Below are 25,618 nucleotides of genomic sequence, written 5' to 3'. Positions count from 1 at the left end.
GACATACGAGCAATTTGAGATGAGTAAAATTTTGAGCAAATCCAATATCCTGTTTTTGGTGTTTTCTCAGAGGGTTGGAATGAATTAATTTGTTTTTAGTTCATTTCTATGGGAAACATTCATTTGAGTCACGAGAAAATCGACATAAGAGCTCCGTCCCGGAACACATTAAGCTTGTTTCTCGAGGTAACACTGTATAACCACACGTACAAAGGAGGTATAAATCCAATACTAATGGTAACCTGTACCTTGCTCAGATAAGAGTATAAAAATACCGGAGCCCTGTGCCCAAGATAGAAATCATAAAGATGCATGATGCACAAATAAATGTCTTGTAAATTTGACACACGATAGATAAAAGTGATGTTAACAAGCTTTCTGAGTTTGAATAATTTAATATAAAATTCCCAAGTATATAAAAGGAGACACAAAACCTGTGAAAAACAGTGGATTAGTCAGCAAAATGCTGTGAAACGCGCCCATCTTAATTCTCAGATATCAATCAAATACCACTACTGAAGATGATAGTATTTCCACACAATATTTGAATTATGGTAGGTTAGGGGTGTGAAATCACACTATGAAGCTCAAATTCAGAATTAAATGGTTACTTAGGATTGTATATAAAAAAATAATTAAAAGTAGGCCAACCCTGGCACATGACAACTGAAGGACAGGACTAGGTAAAAAGTAACTATTCAGTGAACATTTAGAAATCATTTATAAAAAGCTGGTAATTTCAGCAGTTAAAACAACTCATTTTTCTATTCGTCTGAGTCGGGAAACTTACAACATAATTGCACCTAAAATGAGACATTAAGGGCTATGCTCAAGCAAATAAAAAGGACACATTCTGTTTTGTATTTTTGTTTGTTTTTTATGTTGCTGTTACTAATCATCTGATTTTCATAATATTTTATTCTCTTTTTAGTAGATATAAGCCTTGTCTCACTTTTGGGGTAATTTAGTATGGGGCCCATAGTAGGTTGGGACAGGCACAGGTATATTTAATTTCAAAGAAAAATATTAGATTAAATCAATGGGCAATGATAGCAAGATTTTACAGTGAATATATTTTTCAGTCTACCTGACACAACCAAAGTACTGCTTCCTTTCAATGTCCTTAAACGTGTTAGAGTAACATGTAATTTGTCAACATATTCAAATACTCATGTCATGGAGCACCTGAAGAATGATGCAAAGATAAGCAGTGGTATAAAAGAAATGTTAGCACCGTGCCATCAGTTAGGCTTTGATCATTCACAGTCATATCACAGATGCTCTTATCTTCACTTAGGCTGGCAAGAATCCGAACAATAGGATAACATCAATCAAGACGGCCGGAACAATTTACACATGAGCACACCGTTGATGGACAGGCTGGGATGTCAAATGCACATCACACGTTTGAGTTAATGTGTATTGAGAAGTTTAACTGCACACATGGCTCAACATTGACTTGGCGGTATAATGAGCTCCCAATGGGTGTAAGCACAACTAATCCTCTAGATCTGGTGTGATTAACATGGCATGACGCAACCATTAGACAGCAGACAGACACCACGCGTGTGCGCATTTAAGCAGACATGATCTAAAACATTGCTTTCAAATTCAAGGCCCTAGGGCCATGCTTTTGTGTGGCCCAAAAATGCAAATATTCAACTTTGTTTCGCACAAAACAGCAACATGTCAATCTGACATCGGTTGTAAAAGTAGTTGAATTGTTTTTCTAGCCATTTCCCCTTTTTTTAAACACAATGGAAAAGAAATATTTTAAAACCAACTTTGTACCTGACATATAATATAAGGATTTGTTCCATTGTTTTGGAGGAAGGTGATTTAATGCAAACATATAGCAAGTATGACATTTGGCCTGTTAGCATTAAACTGCCTCATTACCATCTAGTTTGCACTGCTCATTCAGTGGGACTTAGTCAAATATTTGGAAGACTACGTTTAGCAGGAGAAACTTTGGGTTTTGGATGGTTTGTCCGCCATAGTATACTGTGTATATACACGCACACCAAGACACACAAGCGTGAACAGGTATTACTTTCACAAGGTTAACATCTATCGCCAGATGGGGAATGAATATGACACCCTATTTCCACTCCCATCACCTACACGTGCAAGAGAAAAAGCTTTTCATTAGTCACCTGATGCTGCTCATGCTGCCAGCCTCTGATCCCAACTTGCATCGCTCCAGCTGGGTGGCAACAATCTGACGCTCGGCCTCAAGTTCCCGGGTTAGACGTTCAAACTGCAGCTCCTGCAGAAGCAGAGGGGAGACAGCACACTTTAGACAAAGCACAAGTGCAAAAAGAGAATAATGGAGGTTGTGGTGAACATGTGTTTGGATTAGTGAACCTAACAACATGAGAGACAAAGAGAGAAAAGACAGGAGGAAACAACCAATGCATACAGTAAAGCAACATTAATTCTGAGATAGACTTCCATTTGTTGGTGATGCCTTAGTAGTGAATTCATATTTACACAAAATAGAAAAGTGCTCCCTGGCCAACCAGGTGCTCAAGTGTTGCTGCCTTAATCCATATTTTAATAATACAACTGTCAATTTACTGATATCATTATACTGTGATGCTATAATTTTACTGGAAAGTATGCTAGTATGCAAAGTACTTTGTTTAAGCAAATGCAATGATGAAATATTTGCCTGAAGTTATGAAGACATCACACAAAAATACAACATCTGAAATGAGGTGTCATCATTTCTTTTCAATGAAATGTGATCAGGGGGGAGATATTGTGATTGGTTGAAAATAGTCCAAATGATGAAAATCTCCTAATCCCTTTGCCAACACTGCCACTTGAATAGTTGAAGCGCCATTCTTGCTAGTGACAAAAATAGCCTCAAATTCTGTCAAGCATTGCACTATTAGGTTTTTGATACGAGCACAAAAGAAAACAAAAAATGTGTTTCTAAAATATGTTTTAACACCCCTTCACTGGGCGCAGGGCCAAATCTAGATTTAGAAAAGTGGGGGAAATTACAAACCAAATCAGCTCAGCCTAATCTATTTCCCATTAAAATTTAACATTTCCCTGGCAAAACAAATTTTAATTTCATTAAAAGATTGCCAACACTGTAGGGGGAAAACCCAATATTACATTTGGGATAGATCCTATTTTATCCTACAAATCAGTATTTATATTTTTGTGGTTTAAAACAAATTAATTTCTTACAAAGGTACCTAAACCACATTTTTTGTATGCTTTACTATGTGTGCTATTTGATAATCGGGCAATTTATTGACTAGTTAGTTTAGTAACAGTTGAGCAATGAATTAGATGGGACTCAAACCATGAAATGAGGATGTGCATAGCGTGCATAGTGGCATTCAGAAGTGTTACATTCAGGTGAATCAGATATGCATGGATCAATAAGTACAAGTAATGTACCACTCTTCTGAGTACAGAGAGCATTAAAGTGTGTGTATGCATGTGTGTGAGAGAGATGGAAAAAGAGAACATAGGAGTGAGACATAGGTAGAATGAGAAGAACGAGTGTAAGGGAGGGAGAGCGAAAGGTAAGAGAGAGTTGTAAAGAGTGTATGTGCTGGTCTGATTGGTTTTCAAAGCCATTTGAAGCGCTGCAAGACTTGATCCTCCAGTCGCTATCGCTCGTCTCCAAGCTCAATCCCCTCAACTCCTCAACATTACAGCACAGTGCAATGCAATAAATCTCCCTCAACATTCTCAGTAAGCAGTTACTCATCAATATGCACACTTAAATTCCTTTGTTGCATGCTTTCTGTGTGCACACAAGCAACTTCAAATTGAAAATATTACTGCATTTTTTTGCCAGCCAGGTTATTAAACACAATAAAAGCAAACCTTTAAAAATCTGACATTCTAAAAGGTAAAATGGCACATTTTCATATTTACTGGCAATTTCTACAATATAGTGCAGTGGCACCTCTACTTGAAAAAAATGATGATTGGTAGAAGTACTTTTGTAAAAGGAATTTTTTGTAAGGAGAGGCGCATTTTACATGTAAAAGCCCTCATCTTTTCCGAGGTGCCCAATGCTACCAACTAAATAAACTCTTTAAAAATTGTAAAAATGTACCAATGAGTAGGAAATATATGACAAATGCGCACAAAAAGAAATACAAAAAAAGACAAAAAGAAAACTATTTATTAAGCCATGACTCATGCCAAATGATGATGACTGCAGATGGTCGTTTGTCTGTATGCCCTATGGCTGACTAGCGACGAGTCTAGGGTGTAGTCTGCCTTTCACCCGAAGTCAGATGGCTGGGTTAAGCTCCAGCAAACCTGCAACCTTTGAGGATGAGTGGTAAGGAAGATAAATGAATGAATTATTTAGCCATTAATATGAATATTTTAATGCAAAATAATTTCCCATTGTTGTTGAAGGGTGAATGTGTCAGTGGGAGTGGAGGAGGAAACTGGCAAAATGTACAAACAAATGGAATTGTAAAATTAGAAATTCAACAGAACTTTCTTTGAGCCCATGATGAAAAAAAGAAAAGTTGCATTAAGCACACTAGGAAAAACTCACGAAACATGAAAGGGATATAAAAAGCATGGGGACGCAGCCAATGGGAGACCAGCAAGGTGGGGAAACAGCCAATGGGAAGCCAGTGAGGTGTTGGGAGATAGCTAACGGGACACCAACTATGTTGTGCCTAATTCAAAATGAAATACATGATACAGTAAGTGTATTTATGTGTCAAGGGATGTTTTTTTATTTTATTTTACAATGTTTTTATTCATTCATTCATTTTCTGAACTGCTTCATCCCTAAAGTGCTGGAGCCCATCCCAGCTGGCTTCGGGCCAGAGACGGGGTACACCCTGAATCGGTGGCCAGCCGATCGCAAAGCACGAGGAGACGGACAACCATTCACATTCATACCCAAACCTAGGAGCAATTGTCCAATCAGCCTACCTTGCAGGTTTTTGGATTCAAACCCAAGACTGCAGAGCTGTGAGGCCAACGCACTAAACACACTTGCCGGGCCGCCTAGAATTTATAATCCGTAACTTGAATGTCTTTCATATTTTGAGGGTTAGGAAAAGTTTTCCCATAATAGTATATTTCTTGTAGAGTCATTCCTAAGTACAGCTACTACTGTACCTGCTGCATTGTATTTGGGGCCTAACATGGATGGACAGAGGGTAAGATAAAATATGACTCACGGGCAGCTTTGAATAGGATAAATAGAAGCCTTGCCCTCTCACTTTGTTAGTATAAAAATAAAAACAATGTGGCTCTTTCTTCACCGGAGACAAATGGTCCTGCTCCCCAGCATAAAGACGCCGCGTGGCTTTCTGAGTGTGATGGTCTCTGTGTGTGTCTGAAGATAAGGCCCAATCATTATAAAGTGGCCCATGGGTAGCTATTAGCAGAGCTGTTTTTGGATGGGAGACAAAAGGCTATCAAACAGAGCTCTGACCTTCTCTTTGAGACGTGATGCTCCTTCTCGCAACCATTCCCTCTCCATCCTCAATCAGCAGTCGGAAAAATGAGGGGAAGGAATGAGCGGGGAAAAGGACGCGTGAATACGAGCTGGTGAAAAGGTCATGCCGCTCTGCTTCGATGAATGCCGAACACAACCAACACCATAGACACACCCAGACACACACGTCACATTCCTTTTTTCAAGTGTTCAAATTGCAGAGACTTATTCATGCCCCTTTCTTTGAACTTGTCACCACATTAATGAGTGCAAATTTGAGCAGGGTGAGTGGGTCACTACCTGGAGGGGAAGACAGTGGTTTGACTAAGGCAGGGGGAGGCAAACTCTTCCACAAATGACCGCAGTGTGTGGGGATTTCGTTCCAATCTATAAAGAGGAAACCTTTCCACAAATCTGGTATCTTAGAAGTGCAATTATTGGATTGCCGTCAGATGCTTTTTGTTTCAGCAGAAACCCCATTGGTTAAACTGCCTGTTCGGAATTAGTTGGAACAAAAACCTGCACCCAAAGTGGCCCTTGAGGACTGGTTTGCTCACCCCTGGACTAAAGTGAGGAAACTTATATGAGAAGATGGCCACAGGGAGGAAACTTGATCCTTCCTTCTAAATACTAAAGATGGAGAGGGAAAGAAAATAGTTGGGAAACAATGACCACATGACCTCTCGCTTTTTCTCTCTTGCTGTTTTAAGTCTGTGTTTTTGTTTTTATTGTTGTTCTAACTTTCAATTTGTGCTCTTATAATAAATAATCTTCCTCTTCTAATAATAGGGGAATAATTTATTATACAAAGGTCACAATTTGACATGTAATATTCATCTTACAACCTTAACCAAAGTCTTATATAAGAAAATAAGGATATTCTAGGAGTGGTAACAAGCCCAGCTTTTTAAAGGAGACTAAAACACAGTTGTCAAAGTTGGTGGGGGGTCCTTATTTGCCAGAGGAAGAACTAGTTTATAATTTTAAAGTGATTGGTCAAAATATGATATTAATACAAGAATTCAAGGTATTTGGGGTTTTCTTTGTCAACCCCATGGATTCCTTTGAGACATTTCTGTCCCTGGGCATTAAAAATTTGTGTAAATTTATGAATGCTAAACTTTTTGGAAAGTGATCAAATGACTACCCAAGTATTGGTGTAAAATAGACGTTCTATGAACACAATAAAGCATTAAGAGTAACATTTACAAACTCGTCAGTTTGATAGGATTATTCTGGTTAATAACATAGTTGAACGCAAATGGGTCTACATGTATGCAACTTTTGAATACTGATATTCAACTTATGAAAAACTAAAAAAGAAAAAACTATGTTGGCTAGGCATAAAAAATTGTCTTAGCCTTCAATTACAGATGGACAGAAGCAATAGCCGCATAAGAATTATATCAACCCAACAGGAACATAATCAAATCCATTGTATCACTTGTAAATTCGGAAAATAGATGGATGAAACATGGATAACATCAGATTAATTCTGAAGTTATTTTCAGCAGCTTCAAAAAATTATTCTGTTTCAAGAAAACAGAGATTAAAGTCTTCCATCATCTGACTTTTTATTAAATATTGAAACAGCACTCATGAATTATCAAGATGTTTGAGAACCAACACCAGAACACCAAAAGCAGCTCCAACATCTTACACGTAACGTAAGCTTTCATCATACTTTTAATGAGAGTAAACTAAAATTGAGCCACAATCAAATAAGCAACTAAATTCGAACCCATTCCCATCAAGGGGAAATTGAGCATCTCACGAATGCTTCTATAAGCCATACACCATTCCCAGCTGCTAGAATTTATCAGGCACACCTGACGTTACAGCATCGCAAACTCTCTGGAGTACAAAGCAGTAAAATTCTTCTTGACAGGAGAGCTGAAATTGATTTTTTTAATACCTATAAATGAACTAAGCGACTTTGGGCTTGTGAGTGGACACGGTGATGTGTACAAATGGCGGCTTTGCAAAAATACTCGCCGGGAACCCTGTCAGTTCTGTTTTGAGGAGAGTTGTTGCTTATTTAACTTTGAGCACATGAAATAGATGGACCTTCATCACATTTTGGAAGGATTATGCTACATGCATTTCTACTGAAATTTCCTAAAATTGTGTATCATGCAAAGAAGAGTCACTCACATACACACACAGAGGACCAAACCCAAGCGTCCAAAGTGATTATGCTTGCCCCTCCCTTCTATGTTTGGATGCCATGTATGTGTGCTTTCTGAAAATAAATTGGAACAAACAAGGGCGTTGGTTCAGAAGTGTCAGCGTTCACTTTACCAGTAAAGTCTCCTCTCGTTATATGAATGTCTAAAGGGCTAACCTGGGAATTTAGTATATATTTTTTAAATTTACAGAATGAAAAACAATGATAGATGTGGGAGGGTCGTTATTCAGAATTGTGATACATTTCATATTATGTATGTTTAAAGTTGACTTTTCGTAATGCCTTTTTTTACTCCTGGCAGAAATTAATTTGTTATATTCCTAGTTACATTATTTGTTACATGTTGTTCCCACTTTAATATTGCCTGAACTGACTTATTTTCTAAAACAAAAGAAAACATTTTGATATGGAAAAAATAATACCTTGCCTACCCTTGTTCACGCTCTGTAGATTAGTACAACCTGGATGAATGAGAATCTTCACAGACACACCTTTTAGATACATAGAGTTGGACTACACATTTAAAAAGCCAGAGTTTTGGGATGTAACACTGTCAGCAGCTGGCCCATAACAGTTTTATATGCATTATAAATATTCAACACACAAACACACCAATACTCTGTTAGATCCCCCCCTCATTAAATTATTTAGGAGCTCAGTAGGCAAAATGAACGCATCTCTCTTTGTTTCTGATTTTGTTCTGACTGCTCTCATACATGGTCCCGTCTCCTTTTCCATGAAGTACAAGTTATGTCCACGTGTGTACAGTTGAATGCTTTTGCAAGGGTAAATAGTAAATTTGAGTCTTTAAAAAAAAATAATAATAATAACAATACATATAGACTCAGCTTGAAATGGAAATAATGTGATCTTAATATGCCTTTAAGCATAAAAAAGTGATTTTTTAAAATATTTATTGTCAATAAAGGCTCAGAGAAAGGATTTAGAATGCAATTATTGCAATCTGGGGAAAAAATATTGGTTGTAAAAGAGTAAGCGTGAAGCCATTCAAAGTGCCTGCTTAGTTTAATCCCATGTCAAAATTATTGCTTAATGCATAACAAGAATATGGATGAAATGTGCTGAGAATTATAATTGATTAAAATTATAGTGTGCAGTAAATACCAAGCACTTCTTTCCTGTATTTCGTGATTATCTATTCAATTTAAATATGACCTCTTTGGGTGCACCAGTGTGATACAGAAAATCACAGTCATTAACTATTGTTAATGTTCAATACTTTATATTGTATATACTGCACTTGTAACATGTACATGTAAACATAAGAGAATTTTAAATGGGCGAGCAATAAATGATCAGCAACTTATATTCACGCCATTTACCTTGTGCGTTCATCTGCCAAATAGCTTTTGCATGCGTGATTAAATGAGTGCATTGGTGAGGTGCTTTAGTGATTAACTCATCTGTGATTATCTGTCTCTGGCAACTGATTACATGGATTTTACATGCAGGTCACCTAACTCGAATCTCAAAAGTCTTTCTCTCGGGCAGCGGTTAGAAAGTTGGTAAGTATTTGAATTGTGATAGACTGTAATTACTGCTCGTAGGTTTAAGGAGACTATTCAATCTATACACAAAAAATGCATAAACTCCTAACTTTTATGCGGGCAGTCTGGGTTCGATCCTCACTTGAACGACAGTGTGATTATGAGAGTGAGTGATCATCTGGCTTACTGTGTACCCCTGCAACCCTTTTGAGACTGGGCGGTATGGGAGATGAATGAATAAATAAATAAATCCTGTAGAAGCCTATCAATGAAGTGTTTATTGTCTACTGGCCTATGGGACATTCTCAAAGGGCATCATGTCGAATGCGATCTAATTTAATGTTTGAAATTGATGGGTAATAAGTCTGCAGGTTTGTTTTTAACATAAAAATTAGCTCATTATAGTAAATCATATCATTTGTCTTCCATGACCGTGTTAAATTAGCAAAAGATGACGTGAAAGGTATTTAACTGCCTGACAGCACATATTGATTCAATTAAATTCTTTATATGGAGCAAGAAACTGAGCAGTATTGAAAAGACGAACAGTACTGTCCATTGCTAAAAACGATAGTAAGGTCTTCAAGGTCAAAACTCTTGAGGTATTTGATCAATGAAATTGTGTTTTAAAAGGTACGAGAAATTTCTACACTGGATTAAGGGGGGATCGATCGCGGTCTATTGCCCTTGGTCAATCGGGGGGAAATCACCGGCAGATCTACATCTATAGTATTTCACGGCAGCGTTACGGTTCATGCTCCCCGAATATGGATTCGGCCGCAGACAAAATGTCATTTGGAAAATGTCAACGCCTAAATGCCATTGCGGCTATGTATGTGTCCAAATTTGTGTCTCGGGGAGTGTGGCTGTGGGGGTGATCTCTCATACAATCACACGTACAGATAGCAGCACCCAGTGATGCATCCAGAATACGGCTATCATTTCTGCAGAAATGATTGGCTGCCAAGGACAGAAGGAACGGAGTGTCCAGAGAGCAAAGGGGTCTCAGTGAGAAGTTTAATTATTGAAGAATTAGCCAGTTTGATGAGTAAAGAGAAATTTAGTTATATTAGGGTAGGTAGGTTACTAATTTGGGGAGTTAGGAAAGGCCAGTGATGCGTAAGTAGACAAATATATGTTGCATGGGGTGAGATAGATAAGTTGACAGGGGAAAGTAAGGTATGATGGTGTTGAAAAAGATATAAATGTACATAGGTCGGCCGTACAGATGGGCATTTTACTAGTTATAAAGATTCAGTGGATAACTAAGTAACCAGATGTTTAGATAAATGACTGACAGGTAAGAAAGTTTTGAAAGTGAGTTGGTCGAATACATGTCTGGATGGTTGGGTAAGTCAGATATATTGAGGTATACTGAGAATGTTGTAAACATGGCCAACAGTTTCCATTGCCAATATGGCAGAAATGAACAGTTTGCACACAGCATGGCAGCGACAACCATAATAGTGCCATCACACAGGCTGTACTACATAATTATACTGAATTGAGTGGCGTGAAAGAGAGCATGTAAACAGTTCCCAACTTGCTTTTTGTGCAAACAGTAGGAAATTATGGTACCTTCTACTGGTACTACTTCCTTAGTTAAAAGCCAAAACAAATTTGAATAACTGGAATTGAGAGAAATTTTGTGGCACTTGGCAAGAAACATTGCATGGCTTGGTGGCTGCTGGAAGACAAGACACAATGAGGGAAAAATCCTGAACATAGCAGGGAACAATAAATAGTCCTAGTCCTTCATCTCTATGCTCTGATGTCATAGGACACTCTAGTTGCCCAAAAGGTCATTCATCCTCTGGTAATCAAAAGCACTCTTCTTGACAGATTAGCAATGGCCATAAAAACCACTGCCTGCAAATGCACTACAGTAAACATACTGTAGGGAAATGAAAATACTTTCTCAGCAAAAAAGTAATAAAATGATGGCTATTGAGTGGACTCTAAGCAGCAAATATGTAGTTTGAGCATGCTTGAAGGCTGCAATTAAATTGTGTCTAATATAAAAGCAGGACTTCAAAAAATGTGTAGGGATTCAAAGAGACAAGCCAATGGCAAACTTCTCTTGTTTGTAGGGCTGTGGAAATTGAGAACACACTCCAAAACTAACACGGCTCTGTTTGCTTTGAAAAGAAGAGGTCAAAGACAATGCAGGTTTAGAGTTGATCGTGTTAGTGCATGTATCTGTATAAATCTCAAGGTAACTGGTAGCTTGCAACCACTTTGCCCTCCGAGACACCCAGCCTTTGGCGAAACTTCCAATTGCGAGCATTTACTCTATCTGCTGTATGTTAAACTACTGCATATTTGCTTTGTGAGACAAGGCGGGCCATGTTGGTAAGTCTCCGCTCATGTGTGCTAGAGATATTATGCAGGTCCCCAAATCTAAACAAGAGCGACAGCTATGACAATGATAGAATTGCAGACAGGCCCTTCGGCGCAGCTTTCTATGATCGGTAAAGGGCTTAACAAGCATCCCTGCCAGCTCCTTTCTTTACAGTTCATTCACATTATTCAAATAAAGCATTCATGATTCACAAACAGGGATTTCTGAATGTATGTGTGTGGCCAACTCACCATAAAGCAAATCATCAAAATAGTAAATGCAAACAGATCAGAACAGTCTTTACCTGCAGATTCTGAAAAAACAGCTAAATTTCGACAATTACCACCATGTCCTGAGCAAACAAATAAAAAAAAAACACCCCCCCCTAATGCATAGATGACATATAATGTAAATGATCATAATAGTTTTACATATGAGCCAACCCAGTTAAAAATTTAATTTGTAATAAACACTGGAAAATATGTCAATTTAATTGCCATTTTTCCCATATGACAACACAGAGGATTAGAAAAAATAGAATGCAATATCACTAGACATTCATCTAAAATACAAATAGATAGATAGATTTAACTAATCAACAATTAATGATTGTAAAATTAATCAACAATTGACATTGATATTCAATGAACAATTTACAGAATTGTTCAGATTAGTTTAGATTGACATGTACATTCAACTCATGATTTACCAAATAGTTTCTATATTAAAAAAAAACCCTCCTCTTAGCCTTATTACAGAAAATATTTCTGATTTATGCAGTCATCAATGATAGAAGACTGACTACTCTTTTATATATATATATATATATATATATATATATATATATATATATATATATATATATATATATATATATATATATATATATATATTTTATATATATATATATATATATATATATATATATATTTTATATATATATATATATATATATATATATATATATATATATATATATATATATATATATATATATATATATATATATATATATATATATATATATATATAAAAGAGTAGTATGTATATGTATATGTATATATATATATATATATATATATATATATATATATATATATATATATATATATATATATATATATATATATATATATATATATATATATATATATATATATATATATATATATATATAAAATTGTATGTGTTTTATGGTTCGAGAGATTAGTACTGTCAGAGCATCAGGAATTGTACACAGTGTATTATTAACAAAGGTAACCTAAACGAAATTGACCTTAACAGTATAAAATCATGGTCCATTTAACATGTTTCCTAATCGTAGATCAAAAGCTTTAAACAATAGTAAAATTGCTGTTGTTAACTTGAATGGATAAATGTTTGCGAAACACAAGGAGACATTGTTGATGCTCAAAATGGAATAGTCTTTGAAATGCAACAGAGTAAACACAATTAATGCCCACAAATACATACATACACAGCATAGCTTTTCATAAACCATATGTACGCACTATATAATGTACAACAGTTGATGATAGTGCCGGCCTTTGAACGACGCGTCTCATTAGCAGGTTGTATCCACAAACAGATTTAATCTCTAAAGGCAAATAGAAATCTGGCGACTGTGCACTAATTGGCAAAAGAGAGGCTGTCGCCAAGTGGAAGGAAAACACTGTAACCATTTCATCTCATTAGAGAGTGAGAGTGCGAGAGAGAGAACAAACTGAAGAGATATTTTGACGAGAATGCCAGAAGAGAGGATGGATCTGAACTGGGGGAAGGCTGGAACGATAAGATAATGAAGAGAAAATGTGTATGCAAATTAATGGCGTACACAAAATCACAGACACAATCTGATGACAGCCTGTATGCATGATGGAAGTGTTGTATGGCATTTTGAATTAAGCAGTGGATGTTCACGACTGAACTGATTTTAACATACGTGTTAATTCCTCATCTTTGTTGTGTGCATCTAAAACCTCCACAGAAAAACCTTTATTTAATTACCTTACAGTCACATAAACCAAAACTAAGTATGTTTCACTCTCTTACGAAATTAATAGAATTCATATTGATGTTCATAACATTAGATAATAATCGTCGCTGAAGGGGGGTTACTTTTCGTCACAGCAAGTGAGTGAGTTCAATTGTATTATCATACATTGTTAACCACATTTTGCTTTTAATTACAATTCTTTGGCTGAATCATTTATTGCAGCTTGGCAAGTTTGGCTGTGCACTCCCTTGTTGTTTGGCACATTTCAATCAGACCTTTAATTATATAACACTTTTAATGCACATTTTTTTGTTTTTACATTGATGCATACATCATGGTTTATGTTTTGGGTTCTGATCATTCTTGTTTGTTCGTATGTCATGTTTGGGGGAGTGATTTGGTTTCATTCAGTTTTGTGTATCAGTGTGTCTCATCCTTGTATCCCTCAATTCATTTCAGATGTTGTTGCCTGCCTGTTGTTGTTGTTTTGACCAGTCAGATCATGTTACAATCTCCCACTACCCCCAGTGTAGCGGTTAATCCACTCCTGACTTTGGTGTGGGCATCATAAAATCATTTCCTGCTCATTGGCGCCATATTTTTGTGCAAATGGTTGTCGTCCCTGAATGTACGCACAACCAATGCCTGGCAACCAGTTTAGAGAGTAGTCGGCCTTCTACCGATGTCAGCTGGGATATAAGATCCAGTGCTCTGAAACCCTAAACAGGAGAAGTTGAGTTGAAAATGTATGAATAAATGGATTTACAAGTACCGTCTTTTTGGGGAAGGTTTTTTTTAAATAATATTATCTTTTTGGCGTTTACTTACACAATACATACTAAATATTTTTTACCTAGTGTTTTATAGTAGAAATACAGCAATAAAGCATGATCAAATTTAATTTGATAAGTCGCATTGAGTGTTTTATAATAGATATAATTCATAACCATTGTTAAAATGTGCATGATATATTATTCATTCATTTATCATCTGAATGACACATTCTCACAAGGATTGGAGGGGTTGCTGGAGCTTATTCTAGCAGACTTCAGATGAAAGGCTGACTAGAACCTAGACTGGTCGCCATTCACACGGCCAATCACATCACCACCAAGCAGGAATCGATCCCATGCTTGCCCGCACCAAGAGACAGGTGAGTGAACCACTACACCATCAGTTGGACATCAAACTTGAAGGATGATTAATAATCTACAAATATTTGAGAACAATTCAATGAGTCTGACATTATTTGTAAACCAGAGTAAACAGAGTTTCAATGCGCAATGCAAGTAATGATTAGCGGAATACAAAACATAGATTCATGGAAAATAAAAAATGCCATAAATAGCATCAGTCAAATTCTATTTTTGCTTAGCAAGATTGTATATCGCTCCAGTGTATGCTCAGTTTTATTTGGCATATACACGTGTGTGCGCGGGTGTTTGTGTATGTGTTTCTGTGTGCTTGTGAATGAGAAGTTCTTATCTGTCAAGTCATCTCATCCCTCCTGGCAATGCATCATTAGGCAAAAACGTGACACCTATACTGAATTATAGGACAGCAGGAGAAATAATGTGGGAAGAAAAAATGAGGTAGGGAGGGGAGAATATGGTTGGAAACATGCCTTGTGTGAATAAGAAGATATCATATGGGCTTTATGAAGCGAAATGAAGGGAAGCGAAGGGGAAGAAATAAGATTAGATCAACTAAACTCTAATGTCTGTGTAAAGGCATGGTTTTTAACGCATATTACATTTAACTTTTATTAGAGTCCAGTATCATTGTCGACAGAGTCTACAGAAGTGAAGTGTGCGATAGGGGTTACAGAAGGGATTGGTGTTAAAGTGGGATTGTACCAGGTCAGATGCGAGCCACTTTTTGTTAGCCATGGTGATAGACAGACTGATTGATGAAGTGAGACAGGAAGCTCCTTGGAATATGATGTTTGGAGATGATATTGAGATCTGCAGTGAGATCAGAGAGCAGGTAGAGGAAAACTTAGAGAAGTAGAGATCTGCTCTAGAAAAAAAAAAGATTGAAGGTGAGAAGGAACAGAATATGTCGGTGTAAATGAGAAAACCGCCATGTTACAAAGATGAGATTTTAAGCAGGTAGAGAACTTTAAGTATCCATGGTCAACAGTGCAGGCGGATGGAAAATCTGGATAGGAAGTGAACAACTGTGTGCAGGCAGGTTTGAACAGCTGGAAGAAAGTATCAGGTGGGTATATGATAAGAGATTCTCAGAGACAATGAAAGGAAAGGCCTACATCAGTGGTCTCCAAACTCCACCAGTTCACGAGTCACCTGGTGCCAGTCCGTTAGAGAGATAAATATTAAGCCTTTCAATCTCTACTTGAAATGAGAGAAGTTGTTATAATAATAATAATAATAATAATAATAATTAATAATTATATTTGAGACCTGTTTTTGTTTGTTTGATTTGGCGTCGTGGACGTCTTTTGTGCACCCTGCACAATGTTGTCTTAAATTGTCACCCTCCCCATTAGCCGATCTGGGAGAAAAAAAGAAAGATATTTACCGGTCCGCGGTGAGAAAAAGGTTGGAGACCGCCTGTCCCCAGGATAATGGGGTGGCCAGCTATGATGTATAGCTTGCAGACAGTAGCTCTAAAGAAAGGACAGGAGGTGGACCTAAAGGATGCGGTTGAGGTTCTCATTAGGAGTGACCAGGTTGAATGCGATTAGAAATGAGACAATAATTGGGAGAGGGAAGATTAAACATCTTGGAGAGAAGGTCAGCGAGACCAGACTTGGTTTGGACATGTCCAGAGAGATAGGGAGACCACCCCTCCCCTGAATGGCCAATGTGTAGTAGTAGAGTCTAGTTGTAGGATGCAATTATAATGGAAATACTATACACACAGTAGCATTTTGACCTTTTGTTGTATTGTATTGTAACATTTTTCAATTATAGTGTACTGTATACAGCGAGTGCCACACATAGTTGTGCAAATGCTTAATGTTGGTGGGTAAGCGGCTGTATTCAAGACAGCTACAGAATGAGTCAGAGAGTATTTAAAAGTGTTTTGTTGGCTGATTTAACCTGCAGGAATATACTACAGTTGGTTTAATGTGCACTGCTGCCAAGAAGGACAAAAATCCTCTCTGTGTCTCGTTTTTGGAAAGGCACCAAGGACTGACTCATTTGACTGTGCCAAGAATCACTGCTGTCAACGGCAATCAGGACCACAACTAAACTATCTCATGGCCCGCAATGTCTGAGAAAATAACTGTGTAAGGAGCTTGATTGTCTGGATTAAAATGGGTGCGAGCATTACCGGATATACAGTCTCGTCAACTGTTTAAAAGTTCAAGTGATGTATAAAACGCTGATTCTTAGCCAGTGGCGGGGAGAACCCTGAATCACATTTAGATATCATAGCATTGACCAATATGTTGGCCACATTAAATAAAAGGATCTGGCCTGGAAAAAAAATATGTACCTGATCAAATGTCTTTTTTTTTTAAGTAATGCCAATGGAGCAAACTTGACTAATGTCTATTTTTTTTAACTCTGAGTAATATTGCTTAAAGCCAAGCAAAACATCATATTACCTTGCAAGACCTAAGTTCATCTGGAATGGCTCCATTAAAACAGTCAAATTATTGAAATATACTTTATATTGCTTTTACACAGACAGTTGAGTCTTTGCAGTGACTTCTTGCACATCAAGTGTGAAATTGAACAACCAAGTAATTTGTTAAGTGCTTATTTCCGACAGTGAGTAAGCCAATCCATTGCAGGTGTCCATATAATTTACATAATCACTGACACACAATCAATTCCTCTCACCATGACTTGGTGGTCAAGTTCCTAATATGTCATTGATGAAAGATGTATACATATCAGCATTGGAACATACAGAGGAGCTTTCATGTCGAGACCATTTGCCAAGGTGGCAAAGACTTGTTTTAACAAACATTCAGTATTTACTTCTCATAACCATCACATACGTGTTGATATTTGGCATATTTGTGTGTGCGCAGTTTGACGTGCTTATCGACCAAAGGCCAATTTATACTTATGTTGATTCAAACCAGTAAATGTTCGTATTTATTGATGTTTTGTTCTATATGTAAAATATCTAAACAATAACTGCATGTAAAATACCCACCAACAGTTAGGTTTTACATGTAAATTATATCTTATGTGATCTTATGTCATACTTTTGTTCAGGGAAAACGAATACTAACTCGGCAATGACCTAAACATACAGAGATGTTTCACTGAGTGAAGAGCAAGGCAAGATATGCGTTAAAGAAGGATCGTGAGGTGTTGTTGAAGGGTAGCGTACAAAAAATGCCAATGCTGGATACAATGTGTCCCCTAGATTTGCCATGTGACACCATCCTTTATACTCAGCAGTTTAAAATGCTGAGCTCGCTTTATCCTCTCCACAATACACAGATACAAACTGACCATGAAATGCTATAAAATGCTCATGATACATCTAGCAACTGGCAGAATTGATACTTTCATTAAACCAAAATCTCACCAGTCCCAATGTACCCGCAGGCCAGAATAAACGGGCTGTGCAGCGAGCAGATGCTAAGACATGTGTGCAACAATCACAACAAATGTGATGTAAACCACAGTGCACATGTGCAGTTCCATTTCTGTATTTAATCTAGCCTGAGGCTACCTGAGCATGCAAAGCAGCATATATTACTGTGGCTCTTTCCCTAAACACAAATTAAATATTTCTTATGGGGGAAAAAATAACAACTGAGGAAACTAAAAATAAGCTACCAAAATCATTACTCTCTTAAATGCCTCACATTACAATGTAATCCAGAAATAGTGGACATCATCAGGCAAAAAATGTCAACACATCACCTTTGTGATTTGTGGAACTTGTTTTACGGCGCCTCATACGTCAAGAGACTGGCCGTTAGTTATTAGAGTATGTTCGTTATCGATCTGTGCTGTCAGACGATTAGTGGAAAATTATGGCTGGGGAATGAGCTTTTCAGTTCAAAACAGATTCCTCACAGCTTCAGGTCCGCTAACAAAACAAATACCACATAATTCCCAGATAAAAATACTATATTTTGAAGACAAGTCGCAGGAGCCAAAAAATACACAATGAAGAGAACTGTAGCCTAAACCTGACAAGGTCAAGCGGTGTTGAAAATGGATAGTTCTTAGTAAATATAAGCTGAATTGACAACTATATAAAATAGGAATAAAATATAATACCACTGCAATTCCTAAAAGGATAGTATGTTTTTCCTTTATAATTACTGTAAAAGAAGTCTTAAGACAAAGGGCCCAAATACAAGGAGTATGCATTACTAATATGAATTACAGGATGATGGATAATGGAAACTTAAAATGCATGAAAGCGCCCCAGTTCACTGCCAGGCCTGTTTTGGCATATTTTAAGTGACAGGAAAGGAACTCTAAGATGATAATCATATACTGTGATCCTTCACCACTTGGCGGCTTCAGTACATCACAATTTGTTTTTGCATTAAGAATAAAAAAAAGAAAATGAATGACATTCACATTGTTGTTTGGACAGAGCATAGCCTGTTTATATTCTACATAGTTATAATTTGCAATAGATATAATAATTTCCAAATGAAAGTATTATTAGAGGCTTGATTATGTTTGCCCACAGTTCTGCTTTTCACACTTATCTTCCCAATCCCATGTTACTGGAGGTGCCACAAGCAGCATCCATTCAGCCTGCTGTTATCTAATTGAGAGCTGGGCAGAAAGCATTGTAGCGTTTTGGCATTTGTTGCAAAGCAAGGGAAGAGGGCATGAGGGACAGACGTGTTAGTGAGCGATAGCATGGATAATAAAAGGCATATGGATATCTCATTTGAGTGAATCCAAGTATCCTAAAATTAGAAAACGTGACAACCTGTTCCAATACCTTCTCTTTTTGAGACAACAGTCTTTCTATCCGATATTATTTCTCCATATAGTGACTTTCTATTTTTGTCACTTCAGTCTTCTTATAAATCATTTTTGAACTTCCTGCCACCTTAGACCCGCGTTTCCTTTCATCCGTCCACTCATTTAGAGTCTCTTCTTTCTCTTTCACACGTAGCAACCTTCCATCAGAGCTTTTTTCATACCACCGGAGGCCTTTGACGCGTGTGCGTGTGGGTGTGTGTATGTTCAACACCACTCTGGGGAGAATCATGAGCGATAAAAGTCAGTATTCATTGGGGTGTGACAAGGAAGGAGAGGAAGTGAGGAAGATGACATGCAACAGATCTGCTTTTACACGCACACAGATGACTGTATTAGCATCGCCTTGAACTCAAGTACCTCAAGCTCAAAGCTAAAGGATAAAAGGAAGGACAGAAATGTCAAGACTTTGATAACAAATTTTATCCAGGTATTATAGCAACCTGTAAGCTCAAAGTGCAGTCAAGTAAGGCAAGAGAAACAAACAAACCGAAAATAACAAAAGAAAAAAAAAGGTTTGGAGCTGCTGTCTTACACAATTAAGTTGCCTGTGTGGCTGATTAAGATGTAGAGTGACATTTTGTACCATCTGGTGGTTTACCTGCAGCCACTTGAGCCTACATGCCAAACACTCACTCCTCCACAGTCACTCTGTCATCATCTCATCTTCCTCAATTATACGCACAATAACAGGATTCCCCTGGTGTTGCCTTACATTAGTCACGTTTCAGAGTATATCAATTGTGTTTCTCCTCATACATGTGATTTACTATGCGAAATGTTTAACAAAATTATTTTTTTCCAAATGTATTAGTCTTGTAAGCATAGGGACACTTATTTCTAAGTATAATGTGCCCTCTGTTGAGTTAATGTAATTTGAGTGACACTTGAGGCATTTTTAACAATGTCCTCAATGAAAATTAGATCTGTCTACAACAGAAGTGTTTTGAATTCATTGCTGAGACATTTTATTTTTAAAATTGTACTATCAGAAAAGCCGTCACAAGGTATAGTGGTTCACTCTGAATGTATTGAGTTGATGTTCTTTTCTTAAATTAAGCAACAACTTTAGAGTGTACATATACTGTACTTAGAGTGCAGGAACACAAACACTCAGTCCTTTCAAATGTAGCTTATCACCAATTTAGACAGGAACACCCAAGCCATCCACATTAGGAGCTACCACACAGGGACACGGACCCATTCTCTCCGAAGTGGAGAAAAAGCTGTGCAGACATTTCTCGTGATTTATCATGAGGAGGAATTGTGGCTAGGCACTCACAATTCTCCTGACAAAAATGTTGTGCACAATATAACCCGTTGTTCAACACTGCTAGCCATTTGGAATTCTTGAAGACAACCAATACCTCTTTGCAAGAACACAAGCCAGAACAAGTGCCCTTTAAACGTCTTCCTTCGCCATGAAAAGCTTTGTGGTAAAAAGTCTCGAGTGTCATTTAACATCCAAAGGTTTGCTGGAACATTCAGCAACTTTGTTCATTGTGGTGACTATGACAGACAGAGTTGTACCAGATGGTTTTCTTTCATGGTGATGAAACAGATGTCCATCATGAGTTGTACCGACTCACAAAGATGACAATGAAACTTGCCAAGATAAGAAAAGTTTGAATAATATTTGAACAATTAAGCTATGCCGAGTTTCTAGATCAGAAATTGGATGGTGGGCCATTTTCTTAATTTACACAATAGCTTCACAAATTACATTTTGTTTTGTCACATCATTAAGCTGCACTTTAAATTACTCCGCTACCATAAAAAAAATGTTATCCCAAGGAATGATGATGATAACAGAACCAGGACAGATAAATTTGGGTAATTTCTACAAGGGCATTAAACATGGTTTGCTAACATGGTTAAAATAGGAAAAAACCCTGGAGCAACTGACAATCAAAACTGAAAAAGCAGAAGTTGTTTCATAACCTCTCAAATCTTTTTGACACTTAAAATATCTCTCACCAAAAGGAAGTGTGATTAATACACTGACAAATATATGCAGTTTAAATGTGTTATTTTGTACGAGGGAAGAAAAATAAAGAAATGCCAGAATTTCTAGAAATTGGCAACTCATAGAACAGACAATATAAAAATGGTGGTATGGTGTTGTAGCCAATCCAATGTGTATTCCAGATTGCCTGTTCCACCTCAGGAAACTGGTAGTACCCATTGTCCAATGCACCTGTGGTAGAGTTTATCTGTGCGTGGGTTTAACTGACGTCAAAGTCATTACAGGGATAGCGCATTTATAAGCAGTGGCTGAAGCCCTGTCAAGTTGTCACTCAGTTGTTGCTATTGCTTTTCTTCTTGTGTACAATAATTTTGAAGTACTACTCCTCCATTGTTTCTGAACCAATCATCTTAAAACCTGATAGGTAATATGTAACATGAACAAAACCCTCACAGGCCCGGGTAGAACATGCAAACTCCACACAGGTAGAGTGACCTGGATTTAAACCCACGACACCAGAACTGTGAGGCAGACACGCTAACCACTCACCCCCTGAAAGCACATCCCTTATTCAAAACAATGTGTGAGTAAGCATGTGTAAATGCCTCGATGGATGTGCATGTTTACAAGTTTGAGACCATGTGGTGAAAATATGGACTTCTTGCTCTAATTGGATTTATTGTCCAGTGTGCTGGGGGAATGTCAAGTAAAATTCTTTCAGGGTGTTAATTAACAGAAATGCTTCAGTGACAGGGCTCTTCCCACAGCTGGCACATTAGCTGAGCATGCCAAGTGCACACCGTCTAACTAAAAACCTCATTCTGCATGATTTGTAAAAACGGGGGTACAATATGCATTGGTATGCTAACTAGAAGGCAATGGCAAGATACAAATATTTAATATAAATCTTCCAAAAGGTCAATCATGTAGTTTTATCCATCGCACATCAGTGGCTGTATGCCAAATGGAAAATAAATGCAAAAAATTAAGCTGGGTATCAAAGTGATTTAAATGATGTCCCTTGTTTATTTCTTAATTAAATTATCCAATTACTTTGTTGAATTCTTTCAATTGATCGATTTTTTATACAACATATGTACTGATAAACAAGAGTTCAATGTTTGATTGGATTATTGTGAGATTCTTGTTATTCTGACCGATTCTGTCAGCGTGTCAGGAGATTTGTGGTGGAACCAAAACAAGAAATCAATGCAGTTACGCTGCTTGTTAATACACAGATTTATTTGCTGAGCTGAAATTACGTACAAAAGAGGCAATCTTCTACCAATGCCTGATTAGGGGAATCAAGCAGTTTGTAGGCATGTATACGATTCATTTTCATCAATATGCTGGAATTATTTGTATTCATTATTCGCTCTGCTCAGCTTTCCTTTTTAGATAAATTGACCAATGGGCAAAAGCAAACTGCATATTTATCTGTCGTCAATGGTATCCAATTGCGCATCATTATTGTTATCTAATCATTAAAATGTATTAATCATAAAGACTGGAATGATTAGTTCAGTGAAGAATATTATAGGTCAAAGTGGGGCAAATAAAAGATACTGGGAGGCAATAGGGGTACACAAAATGACAGCAAAGTGTTGCAATTTTATGGGAAACATGAAGGGAGCAGAGGGAATAAAAGTTATAAAAAGGCAGTTCAACACAGAGTTTGTGAGGAAAGAAGACAAATTCCAGAAACAACAAGTACAAAAAGCAGATAGAATAAAAATGAGGTTAACTAAGAGGAAAAATAAGGGAAAGTGACAGACAAGTTACTGGGAGCTCACTCGAGTAGTAGTTCTAAAGATGACAGCAACATGGGGAGCAAAAGTTCTTTAGAAAGTTGTGGAAAAAGATAGAGAATGAATAAAATGTAAACTAACAAAAATAACAGCTCTAGAGAGAGCTCAAGGGCCAATGAAACAAGTGTACAGAAGAATGTTGAAACGGTAGATAATAAAAACAAGTTATTCAGAAAAATAAATAACAGAAAAGTGTGGAAAATGATTTTTTTCGGAGAAAGTCTGACAGTTTGAACTGGTTCTCGATGAATATAGAAAATATGTTTGAAAAGTTTTAACATGGAATAAAGTGAAGTTACCCATGATGTTCTTGATCAAAGGTCAGGATCTTTTGGCTGAGAGAACCATATGTGATTCATATTTGTAAAATTAGAAGTATTTTTGTCTGCATGATTTTGGTGCTTTTGGTGCAATTTTACAAAAAGATTTGTAATTCTTAAATAATATTGTTACACTGTTCTGAGCATCAATGAGTATGCATGCTCAAGGGACTGTAATCGATTTAAAAAAAATTATATGATTAAAGCGGCGCTCGAGGTAGTGTTGACTTAGCAGTGATGTGCCAACACGACATTCCTATTGGTGCATTCGGGATTCAGCTCTCTCATCAGTGATTTCTACATTTAACTTAGAAGTTAGGAAGTTATGCAGCCATTAAAATAGCCATTGGTCTCCTACCCCTGCTCTGGATGATGGAATCATTACACCTTAAATGAAGGAAGGAAAATATGTCTAAAAAGATATACTTTTGTATGGATGTGAAATATCATATTTTTTCTTCCATCAGGAAAAAGACTTTTTCCATGTAATGCAGGCCGCAAACAAAACCAATAACCAACAATAAGTGACAAAAACTAAATGTTATGAAATAACATTAATCAGCAGCCTGGTGGGCGAGTGGATAGCGTGTCGGCCACACAGCTCTGGGTCCTGGGTTCAAATACAGGTTGGTCCACCTGTGTGGAATTTGCACGTTCTCTCGGGCCTGCGTGGGTTTCCTCCGGGTATACCAGTCTCCTCCCACATTTCAAAAACAGGCATAGTAAGCTGATTGGACACTCTAAATTGCCCCTAGTTATGATTGAGCGAAAATGGTTGTCTTTCTCCTTGAGCCACCAATTCAGGGTGCCCGCCGCCTCTGGCCTGGAGTCAGCAGGGTTAGGTTCCAGCACCCCCCACGACCCTAATTAGTATAAAGCGGTTCATAAAATGAGATGAGATTAGATTAATCAACATTGCCTCCAAGCTACTGATGGTGATGGATTTCTACGCAGCGTAAAAATGGGCAAATGTATTTGAGACAATCACCATAGCGTAGCAATGACTTCACAGTAAACAACAAACTGAGCTCATTAACACTGGTTAGATGCGCATCTCTAGCAGGGCTGCGGCATGGTGCTTTCTCTGTGGGAATGTGTTATTAATTTAATAGAGTCAGAATACAGTGAGAAGTTGAATGATGAGTGGAGGGACAACATGGGAATTAAACAAGAAAGTGAAGGAAAACAAAAACTTGTTGCAAAAGAAAAAGATTGCCTGATCTCTTGTTTATTTCCCAGAAAAGTTAAATGACAGAAACATTCTTCATCAGCTAGTGTCTATGCTGTGAAGATGTCAACAGAGGCGGCCAGGCAAGTACATGTGAGCAATTTATCTATTTAGAATGCCAAAGGGAGCATATAAGCTATGGGCAGTATAAAATAGAAACAAAACAAGAAGGCAGTGATGGAATACCCAAATTCACCTTGAACCATGACACTATAGTTCAATTACTCTTTGCTATTTTACAAACAATTAAATAAAATTTACTGTAGTTTGTGCAATTAGGATTTGGGTTGTTTGCCAAGATGGAAAATCCCGATCTTCGGGTAAGAGAGCCAATGAGTCACACATGAAGCACACAAACAAAAAGAAAACAAAAAACTATTCAGAGCAACATTGTCCAAAAATAGTCGGTTTGTACTCGTGAGATGGTCAAGGTGTCATCACCAGCTGACTATAATTTCAGGAAGTGTATTCTTTATTCGCAGCTCAATACATGCTGGCCAAAATTGTGGCAAAATGTGTATTTTCTCCATTTTAACTAGTGGATTAAATTCAATGCAGTCTGGTTTTTCCCATTTAGTATGAAATAATAATGAAAAATAAATTGCAATCAAAATAAAAGGATGTATATTATACTAGTATGTTACCTTTAAAACAATTAAAAGAGGTTTGAAGCTTAATATTAAATCTTACGGAAAAAAAGAATGCTAAAACGGGCAAAACAAACTTGTAATTGAGAGCATGCTGTTTCTCAGCAGTTTAGTTTTTTCCGGAAGCAAAAATCAATAAAAAATCCAAACTTTGTCACAAAAACTCAGATTAAAATACATTCACTGACACAACCTATTGAGATCCACTACACGAGCTGCACA

At 37.2% G+C, this 25,618-nt stretch overlaps 1 protein-coding gene across 4 annotated transcripts in view; it reads right to left on the bottom strand.

Moving 5' to 3' along the window:
• The window catches only part of ctnnd2a (catenin (cadherin-associated protein), delta 2a), a 182,764-nt gene that overhangs the window by 120,514 nt on the left and 36,632 nt on the right, over positions 1 to 25,618 (bottom strand). For all 4 annotated transcript variants that reach the window (XM_077735923.1, XM_077735920.1, XM_077735921.1 and 1 more), the window contains exon 3: positions 2,157 to 2,269. In XM_077735923.1, the coding sequence (XP_077592049.1) occupies positions 2,157 to 2,269 (113 nt within the window). The remainder of the gene's footprint in view (positions 1 to 2,156; positions 2,270 to 25,618) is intronic.

The sequence above is a fragment of the Stigmatopora nigra genome, chromosome 16 (genome assembly GCF_051989575.1).
Source record: "Stigmatopora nigra isolate UIUO_SnigA chromosome 16, RoL_Snig_1.1, whole genome shotgun sequence".
Taxonomy (NCBI): Eukaryota; Metazoa; Chordata; class Actinopteri; order Syngnathiformes; family Syngnathidae; genus Stigmatopora; species Stigmatopora nigra.
The sequence above is the reverse complement of the archived record's forward strand: the minus strand, read 5'-3'. Positions and strand labels throughout refer to the sequence as shown.